Source organism: Gossypium hirsutum, chromosome A01 (genome assembly GCF_007990345.1).
Source record: "Gossypium hirsutum isolate 1008001.06 chromosome A01, Gossypium_hirsutum_v2.1, whole genome shotgun sequence".
NCBI classification, from domain to species: domain Eukaryota; kingdom Viridiplantae; phylum Streptophyta; class Magnoliopsida; order Malvales; family Malvaceae; genus Gossypium; species Gossypium hirsutum.
This window is the reverse complement of record NC_053424.1, coordinates 8366413-8377714: the sequence shown is the minus strand read 5'-3', so window position 1 is coordinate 8377714 and position 11302 is coordinate 8366413. Positions and strand designations below refer to the sequence as shown.

The window sequence follows — 11302 nt, the reverse complement described above, 5'->3', positions numbered from 1 at the left end:
TATATTTTTCAATGTGAATTTAAAACTCAAAATTCCAATATTTTTAAATAAATCTCAATTCTATTTAATTAGATAAATTTGTTTGGGCCTTCCTTGAAGTTCTCTAAAGGGGCTTAGTTATAGCCCAGAAGGCCTTTGTTTGACCTTTTGGATCTTATTCATTTTGCATGTGTTGTAGTAGGAATTCTGACAAGCCAAGCCAACTAAAATACTTGAAAAGAAAGTTGACACCAAGTGAGTAGGACCAAAATTTTATTAATCAACTTGACACCAAAAGGACAAAGTAATCTAAGGTCTACTTGATTTGTTATATAGAAATTAAATTTTATGTCCTATTTATTTTATGAAAATTTAATTGCATCCTCTTTGATCAGGTTAAATGCATTGTATGATATTGATTTGTTAATGATAATACATGAAGCATCCTTTTGGCTCCTGGCTTAGTCTAATCATAGTTGTTAATTACTAGAGAAAATCGACCACATAAATTAAAACCTTGAAAATAAGATTCATCTTCAATTAACAGCGCTCTGCTCAGTTTTTTGACCCTTCCAACTCTATCAAGTCCTAAGAAATTCCAAAAGAAGTAAAATGAGAATCACAATTCTGTGAACAGTCATCGGAAACAGTCAAAAAGGCACTATTTGTATTGATTGTTGGTGGGGTTTTGTATAATAAAAAAATATATAGTAACAAAAGCGATTCATAAGATATAAGTTTATGTGGACTTAATAAGTAAAGCAATTATTTTGTTTGTATTTGATTTTTTTATTATTTTATTTCTCAATATATTTATCAGAACTAGTCCTATAATTAATTCTTTGCATTCTATAGATTCATTAAGAGGGTGGATTCTGATCACGAAATTACTCTACACTCAAAATAAATTTTAAACAACACAAAGGCTGCTGCTATTTGTAAATCTTTCATTCACATCTATTCACATCCCACATGCAATAAAACCTTTTTGTAAAGTGAGAATGAAAATAAAGATTCAAAAGTTGAAAGTCTCCTCTTAAGCCACTCAAACTTTTGAAAATTTTAGTCATTTTTATAAAGAATATTTGTGTTTGTACAATAAGAGTTTGTTTTCTTTAGCGGATGCATAACGAGGATTTGGTAAATAGTTTACATAGGCTAGAATTTGTATATCAAATTTAATGGATATCATTTTTTAAAAGGGATTACATGTTAGAAATAATGGTAGATAGCATCTAGTCCATTTCTGTCAAAAAGTACCACTTTGAAATGTTTCATAATTTCAGGGTTGGGGCCAACATAATCACCTATTGTTTTGTAATCATGGACATCTACGTAGTTTGGAATCTAGTGTGCTTTCTTTCTTGTCTTTTTACATAAGAAAATTGGTACTGGCAATGGAGAAATATTTTTACATAAGGAAGAATGTGAGTTTGATTTTGACAAGGTTGATGGAAAAAGAAAGGAAACAAAAATAAACCTTGACCAAATCTATGCTGCGTCGGAACTTTTGAAAACTTTCATTCACCCTTCAAATAGTTATTTTTATTTGCCTTAAATTATATTTTAGTTATTTATATTTGAAATGTTACATTTTAGTCACTTACGTTATCGTTTTGTTATAAAATAGTCACTGTACCGTTAAACTCCGTTACCTCCCTAACGGTAGTCCAAATGGGTTTTAAAACTTATTTTCATCCCAATAACTAGACATGCAAGTTGGCATTTAAAACCTATTTGGACTGCCACGTAAGACCGCTGTTAGGGAGGTAATGGAGGTTAATAGTATAGTGACTACTTCTTAACAAAACGATAACATAAGTGACTAAAATATAATCTGAAGCAAACAAAAGTGACTATTTTTATAGTTTACCCTAATAATAATAATTAGTGAATGTAATTTGTCTTTCTATTATAAGATAGGATCAAATTAGCCTTTTTATTATTAGCTGAATTAATTAATTTTATATATTATTAAAAAAAATCAAATAAGGTTAAATTTCAATGGAATTAATGTTTACTGTTTATTGTATAATATAGTTATATTATAAAAGTTTTTTATGGTTATGTAAATAAAATAATATTTTTTGGAGTTAACTTAAAATGAAAAAGAATAATTTTCATATAATTTTTTTAACATTAAATATTAACTCATTATAACTTGGCTTTATTTGACTCTTTTTTAATAGTAGAATGACTAATTTAAATCAATCCCTATAAAAGAGGGATTTTACAATGAAATTCACCCAAAATAACTCATTCTTCTAAACCATGGAAGGAAAAGAAATTGGGAGGAATTCTATTTTGTTTATAATCATGGACATCTACGTAGTTTGGAATCTAGTGTTCTTTCTTTCTTTTGTCTTTTTACATAAGAAAATTGGTGCTGGCAATGGAGAAATATTTTGTTGGATAGGATGTAGTCTGATGCTGCTTTCCTACAGGATTTGGCACTTTACAAGATATCAAATGAAATTCCATATATAACACCTAATTTGCTGCCTCTTTTACCACAAAAAATAGACCTTCAATATTCACATATATATATATAAACATTAAATTTCTTGGCATTTTCCCTTTGAATGTAGTTTGGATTTGAATAGCCATGAAACCAATCTTTGAATATTGAACATCAAATTCAATTTCTGTAATCATCAATAATATAACCAATGAAACAAAAATCTGAATAAATAAAAAAGAGCACCATTAACTTGAATTTTATTACAACTGAGGATGATTGTACAAATGAACCAAAGGTTCAAAACTATGTATCTTTGTTTTTCCTGTTTCGATTACAAAGTATACATGTAAAGAAAGATTTAACAAAGGAAAGAATATAACTATAGGCTTATTAACATGAAAGATAACAAAGCAAATTAATGAAAACAATGTAAAAAAATTGTGATGGAATTTCCATTCCCAGACTTTTGAGTCTGAACCAGAAAGCGGTGATAGGAGTATTGTTCATGCTCTTAATCATTTCTCTTCGCTTTTCATCTCCATCAAGCTTTCGATCACAATCTCGGAAGCACTGGTCACCACATCGGACCAATTCCTACATAAAATCAAAATAAAAAAAAAATTGGTTATGTATGAACCGATTAAACTAAACTTTAGAAAAGATTGATTATTGGCTTACCCTTTTAACGAGTCGAACGTGAGCCCGACAGTATTTTTTGCTTCCTCAATAGCCAATTTGAACCTCTCCAAGTCTTTGTCCGGGACAGTTACATTGTTGACAAGAGCAAGTTGCGAAGGCTTAATGTCGCAAAAGATCGGAATTACCTTCTTCTTGGACTCCATGATAAGAGCCAATTCATGTAGGCAAAAATAGGACTTACAATAATTCGGCGAGAAAACCGTGATGCCGACCTTGCAATTCTTTATCGCGTTATCGATGTTGTCGAACAACTTATCGCCGGGTTTCATATTCTTGTTATCCAAGAAAGGTTGAAGGTTTAACCGAGAAAGGTGATCGTAAAGCAAGGTGGCTATAGTCCGCTTGGTGTCAATGCCCCTATGGTTAATGAAAACATCGCAAGCTTTATTTCTCACAAGGGGATTCGTAGGTGTTTGGAGGGCAAGAAAGTTGCGATGGAAGTTCATCATTTTCATGGCTGCTGATGAATAACGTTGCATATGCATGGTGTTGGGTCGATGAAGAAGGAAAATAAAGGAAACCCTAATTGTATTTTTTTATTTTGTGTGGCTTGTATGTTAAGATATTTGTTTGTATTATGGTGCCATATGCATATATATATAGGGGAAGTCTGGAAATGTGGGGTAGCTGTGTTGGAATCTTCAAATAGGAGCAGTTCTACTTCTATAGTTGAATTGTAAAGAAAGTAATAAGGAAGAATGTGAGTTTGATTTTGACAAGGTTGATGGAAAAGGAAAGGAAACAAAAATAAACCTTGACCAAATCTATGCTGCCTCAGAACTTTTGAAAACTTTCATTCGCCCTTCAAACAAGTTACATTGAATTCCTTTTTTAAAAACAAGCATGAGATAAATATAACTATGAAAACATGGTCATTTAAATTAATAAAAGCTAATGTAACCAAGATGAGATACATATAACTATGAAAACATGGGCATGTGAACATTCCATTTGACAAACCTAAATAATTAATGTTGTATTTAATTATTATTTTTACTTAATTTTGAATACTCTATCAAAATTATTTAGTACATTGTAGAGTTAAATGTAGTAAAAAATTAAATATAAAAATAATAAAATAATGCAATGAAATTAAAATATTTTATTAATAATGTATTGACGACTACCCGTTAATAATATGACATTATTATTATTATTATTATTATTATTATTATTATTATTAGAAGGATACGAGTTTAAATACATTTAAATGTATCTTATTTTCCTATTCAAAAATTTATAGATATAAATAGGAGTAATAATAAAAATTATATTAAAAAATACTAACCCTATAGTATAAATAAATAAAGGGCTAAAGGGAAGGGATACATGTGAAACACATGAGATATGTCTACTTTGACTGTTTGATCAAACAAAGTACAACATTATCGGACAAATTAAACATCAACATCGACATCGTTAGGTGCTTGTTCAACCCCCCATTGAAGGAATTTCTCGGTTGTGAAAAGGTAATTTCCCTCATCTTTTTCAAGATTTGGGTTTCCGCATGCACCACCGATCAAGCTTATAATAATAATAATAATAATAATAATAATAATAATAATAAGAGTAAACTATAAAAATATCACTTTTGTTTGCCTTAAATTATATTTTAGTCATTTATGTTTAAAATATTACGTTTTAGTCACTTACGTTATCGTTTTGTTACAAAATGGTCACTCTACCGTTAAACTCCGTTACCTCCCTAACGGTAGTTCTACGTGGTAATCCAAATGGGTTTTAAATGCCAACTTACATGTCTAGTTACTGAGATAAAAATAGGTTTGTGATTAAATAAATTTAATTTGGACTGCTAAGTTAGCATTTAAAACCCATTTAGACTGCCACGTAATATTGTCGTTAGGGAGGTAGAGGAGCTTAACGGTAAAGTGGCCACTTCGTAACAAAACGATAACATAAGTGACTAAAACTTAATATTTCTAACATAAGTGACTAAAATATAATCTGAAGCAAACAAAAGTAACTATTTTTGTAGTTTACCCTAATAATAATAATTAGTGAATGTAATTTTTCTTTCTATTATAAGATCGAGTCAAATTAGCCTTTTTATTATTAACTGAATTAATTAATTTTATATATTATTAAAAAAATCAAATAAGGTTAAATTTCAAATTAACGTTTTCTATTTAAAAATATTGTTTATTGTATAACAGGGTTATATTATAAAAGTTTATTATGGTTATACAAATAAAATAGTATTCTTTGGAGTTAACTGAAAATGAAAAAGAATAATTTTCATATAATTTTTTCAACAATAAATATTAACTCTGTTACAACTTGGTTTTATTTGACTCTTTTTAATAGTAGAATGACTAATTTAAATCAATCCCTATAAAAGAGGGACTTTACAATGAAATTAACCCAAAATAACTCATTCTTCTAAACCACGGAAGGAAAAGAAATTGGGAGGAATTCTAATTTGTTTATTTGTTAAATATATATGTATATTATAGCCAATAAACTATGATACAATTTTATTTGACTGCATTTTTTATTCTTTAAATAATTAAATTATAAATTTATTTTTTTACTAAATTACATTATATTCAAAAAATAAAAAAAAAGTATTGGTGAGAAAATATGTGTAAGAGAAAAAAAATGTAAATACGCATACTAAATTTTCAAAGGATTGGTATTTTTAATGTTATTAAATAAAGTATATTTTCATTATGTAATTTTTTTAAAGTTTATAAGTGTAAATACATACAAGTAATTATAAATTAAAATTAGATTAATATAAAGTATAAATGAATAAAAAATTTAAATATAAGCGGATAAAATAAAACTCACACATAATGAGATTAGAGACCTGCACGAGACAACTGCACATAGTGAAATTCTAATTAAAGTACTTAATAATCCTAAATCTCTAACATGTGTCCAATTGCAATGACAGGAAAAAATCAACGATTTCGCTCTATGTGAATAGGCTTATTAAAAATATATATGCCCAAAACATTCATTTCCCTTGCTATGTTGTGTGCTATTAATGTATTTTATTTACTTCTTTAGTAAATTTGGAGGGTTTTTGGTTGGTTGAATTTTACATTACAATCTGTAATGTTACACTTTAGAATGAGATTATGATGTTTGATTCTCAACATATAAGTCATCTCATAATCTCTTATTCTTGAACAATGTCAAGAAGTACTCGAAATATAAAATGCAATCTCATTACAACTCGTTTATTAAGTGATCTAAAATTTCAAGTGAAATTTGAAATTAAAGGTAAAATTTCCTTTTGTTGCTATTGTATTAATCAATATAATTTTTTCACCAAAAAAGTTAATTTAATTAAAAATTAAAATCTCTTTTCTATTACCCTTTTCTCTTATAACTTTAAAAACCAAAATATAATTCAATTTTTAATAAAAGAATTTGATTATTCAAATGTAATTCAATTTAAAAAATAGTAAATATATCATAAATAAAATAAATTGAAAATAATACTTATTTTTAATATAAGTGTTATAATAGACGTTGATAATGCCAAAAGAACGCTCGCAAAGCAATGAGAAAATAAAAAATAAAACACACAGATTATATGTGGAAACCTTTTCAAAAAAAAACTACGGGCAAAGGAGAAGAAATTTACTAATATTGGAAACTGAATGATATAAGAAGAGTTTCGACTACATCTATTTAAAGGTTAAAAAACCCTATTTTAATCTATTTTACTTTTTAAGTAATATTACATTTCGTTAATTAAACACATTATTCTTATTTTCCACCCGTAATTTTACATTTCCGTAATTATATTACGAAACGTAATTCAACACTTGGTGAACCCAACCCACCCTTAGTATAACATTTTTCTTTATCCAGCCTAATGATGCCTTATCATGCATTTTTTTTCTTTTCTTATATATACAAATGTTGTCAACCATTGTAAAATATTAGATCAACCATATTTATATCAAAATTAATAATAAAGTAAAACTCTCCCCATAATAATAATAATAATTTAAAATTCAAACTTTTTACAATTAACTATAAGGAAATTTTTTATTTTCATTTCTTTCAAACACCACTCTACTCTTCCAATTTTAGATGCTCAATGTAGAGTTGGAATCAACCCATCTTTCATACACCACTTGTTGCGATGCTCCACATGGAATAATAATAATTTAGGATCACCATATCGTGCTAATAAATCAACTTAGGCTAAACTATATCATTAGTCATTAAATTATAGATAAAATTTTGTTTTGGTCATTTAATTAAAAAAAGTTTCAATTTGGTCCTTGAATTATTTGAAATGTTTCATTTAAGTCATTAAATTATTCAAAAAATTTTATTTAAGTCACTAAACCACTCAAAAGTTTTTATTTAAGTCACTAGGTCGTTAAATTTTTTTTTAATTCCGCAGTGAACTCCAAGTAATGGGTCAATGATTGGTACGGTGCATCGGTACCCAATAACGAGTAGGAGAACATACATTAGATCCAAGTTGATTTGATAGTCAATGTTAGAGATTAGAGAAAAAAATTGTTTGAATTTTGGTTCGCAGATTCATGATGTCCAAAGTTGTTTCATGAAAAAAAAACTAAACTATAGGAGAGAAAGGGAAAAATAGTTTTTGATTGGTATAGGTAGTGTGAATAGAAAAGGCCATCTAACATTAGTTTTAACACCCCAATGACTTAAATGAAAACTTTAAAATAATTCAGTGACCAAATTGTAACTTTTTTCAGTTAAGTGACCAAAATGAAACTTACCTATAAATAGTGACTAATGGTGTAGTTTACCTAACAACTTAAAAATGTGCATCACTCATACATAATTCCATTTTTTTTTCTTTTTTTGATATAAAATTAAGGGATAATGTAACTTTTGACCCTTGAACTTGGCAAGTAGGTCCGCATTGGCCCTTAAACTTTTTTTTATCCACTTTGACCATTGAACTTGAAAATCGTTATTCATTTAAGTCCATTCTGTTAATGACTGCTAAAAAAATAGGGATAATGTAACTTTCGTGTAATACTCTAAACCCGACCTAGACGTCTAGACCAAGTCCAGAGGGTTACATTGACGATATTAGGAAAACTACATTTATAAATGCAATCTCAATGAAATCATCCAACACTTTATAATTATCACAATAATTAAGTAAATGTTTAATCTCCCCAAACATCATAATGTCAGAGAAAGCTGAAATTACTAATAGAAAGTTTTAAGAAAAGATGATCTGATTGATCGAGCTTCTGTGGCGCCCACCCGTTCAAGTCTGGGAACCACTTGAAATCCAATCAACAACAAAATGAGTTGTGAACCCAGTGCATTAAAGACATTCATACAATTGAAGCATATATGTCAGATAATTTCTCGAATCCCAAGATTCAATTAGATAACAGAAGTAATTCCAGCTTCAGATTCAGAATAGATCAAACGTTTATATGTAGTTATTCCTGCCCCCATCTGCTACACACCATTTTCGGCCATCCCAACACATCGTTAAGCGCGTTTAATGCCCAACCAACCCTACACACCACAAAGTGTTTGTCCGACACGTTTACAAAGATGCAAACTAGCTGCTAGATCGAAATATGACGAAGTGCCAGATTCATATATATACATCGTGGCTTAGCCACTGATTTAGAGCAGATTACTTCTTCCTTCTCAATATCCCAACCCATGCAATTGCAGATTAAAAATATCAACAACAGGTGTTCAATCATTTCAATTCATTTCATAAATAGATATTATAGATCAATATCATTAATAGTTATCACAATACACATACTTTTATACAATCCATATCTCAGTCTCAGAGCATCAGGTAGTCCTCATATAATCAAATTTGGATCATCAATACATTGTGGAGGTCAGTACTCGTGTTAGACAACATTCACAGCCTCAAAAAAATAGGGTTCGAATATTATCTATATGACACACGGCCTGGCACACGCCCGTGTGCTTGCCCATATGGCTCCCACGGCTGGACACACATCTGTGTCATCTACATGTATGGTTTTAAATCGTAAACAATGAGTCACACAGCTTGGACACACTCTCATTTCCTTGCCCGTGTGGCTCACACAGCCTGGGCACGCCTCAATGTCATCTGCCCATATGATTCTAAATCATAAACAGTAAGTTACATGACCAGGCCAAACGTCCATGTCTTTGCAGTGTAGCTCACACGGCTTGGGCACATGCCTATGTCCCTAGACGTGTGGTCATAAATCATAAACGGTGAGTTACATGACCTAGACACAAACCCATGTCATCTGCCAGTGAAAATCCTGCACTAACATGGCCACACATAGCTTGGACGCACACCCGTGTCCCTTGTTTATATGGCTCAAATTCGATGAACAACGACTTATAAGGTCCGGCACACAACCTGGGCACACGTCCATGCCCCTGGCCATGTGGCGTCGACAGTCACGTTTTTTGGCATTTGAAATTCGTAAAAAACAGGGGTTTTAGGTATGCACCTAAAGAGATTTTGAAACGATAACAACATAGAAAGTCTCCGAAGCCTAAAACAACTATCCAATCATTCAATCAAACGAATTTAACGACAATGATGCACAATTGCACACAAAAGCTTATGTTGAAAACTTCGACATAAAACCTTCAACGGGATCGACACTTACCAAAAGATTAATTGCGATTACTCGAGTTAACCTGTCGAGATTCGTTACTTCCAATACCTATTCCTAAAATAAGGAACCAACATCGTTTAACAATGAGAAGTTATCCATTAGTGCAAACTATCAATGAACGAAACCTTCATTTCTTAGAACTTTTAACGAATTAACACAATTGAAATCATAGAAGATGTACTTACTCGACTCGTACAACAGATCAGAATGAAAAGTCCAACGATCGACAACAACACGCTCAAACTATATAAAAACGAAAGCGAAAGAAAATGAAAAATAAAAAGAGAAGGGAAAGAAGAAGGAAGAACGTAAAAAGGAAAAGAAAAAAAAAGAAACGTTTAAAATAGTTTGTCTTAACCACCAGCGAATTTTCAACAACAAGCAAAATATTTCCTAATACATATGACGGGACTTGACATGGGACCAAACAAAATACAAATGCTTAACCAATGAACCAACAAGCTCATTCTTGACACAAGTTTACATAGAATTACATTTAACTATGTAATGCATGGATATGGGTTGTCTTAAAATAATAAAACTTCTAACGATGCGACTCGAACTCCAAACCTTAAACTTAATAGCAAAACACAAAACAATAGATACAGAAATTAATAAATATTAAAATTTGCAATTAAATACTCAAAATTTGGGGCGTTACATTTTGACCCTTAACTTGACAAGTAGGTCAACATTAGCCTCTGAACTTAACAACTAAATTCTTTTTGATACAAGTAGGGGTCAATGTGGATTTACTTGTCAAATTCAAAGGTCAAAAGTTACCTTATCTCTATTTTTTTCATGATGATTAACAAAATGAGATTAAAAAAATAACGATGAAAATGGATAAACAATATTTAAGGATGAATGGTGATGTAGTTCAATCTCCTCAAAATTAATTTCTATTAGTTTAGAGTGTTTGACGTGACATAAATTTTGGTCTATAAGTTTGAATTTCTTTTAATAATTTCTGGCTCTGACTGAAAAAGCTGGCTAACATCAGCTCAATTAATTTTCCATACCAATATCTCTCAAGTAAGTTGAGTTAATGGTTGATTTCCAATAAAATAAATTAGTGTTGGATTATATGTTATACAATTATATTTAGATCCACAGTTGGCAAAAAAATTCTTTATTATTTACACTTGCTTTGTCAATGCTTGTATTTATTCAAGGACATAATTTGTAGTAAAATGGGTAGAATTTGTTAGTTCAAAGTCGCTATCAAGTTTTTATTTTATTTTGTCCAAAACTAAAAGTAAAAGTAGAATTCCAACATTTTACCAATAAAAACTACTTTATTCTTTTTAATTTCTTATATACATAAATATGCAAACCCTAGTAAATTATCCAAGTTAGATAGTCGTTTTTGTTAGAATCTGAATTTTGTTGTTTTAATAAATTAAAATTTTGTTTTGATATATATCCAGCAATGGTTAAATTTTTTATCAAATATCAATATTATATCAAAAAATAAATGATAATAACTCAAAAATCTTATTTAAATAACTTCACGTAAATCGTAGCATGC

The 11302-nt window shown here is 29.7% G+C and overlaps 1 protein-coding gene across 1 annotated transcript; it reads right to left on the bottom strand.

Moving 5' to 3' along the window:
• Positions 1 to 2806: 2806 nt before the first annotated feature.
• LOC107917699 (TIR-only protein) lies at positions 2807 to 3624 on the bottom strand. Its single transcript, XM_016846983.2, has 2 exons — positions 3119 to 3624; positions 2807 to 3034 (listed from the first exon to the last, which is right to left on the bottom strand). Exons 1-2 carry the CDS (start codon positions 3622 to 3624, stop codon positions 2956 to 2958), a joined length of 585 nt encoding a protein of 194 aa, XP_016702472.2. The 3' UTR covers positions 2807 to 2955.
• Positions 3625 to 11302: the final 7678 nt, after the last annotated feature.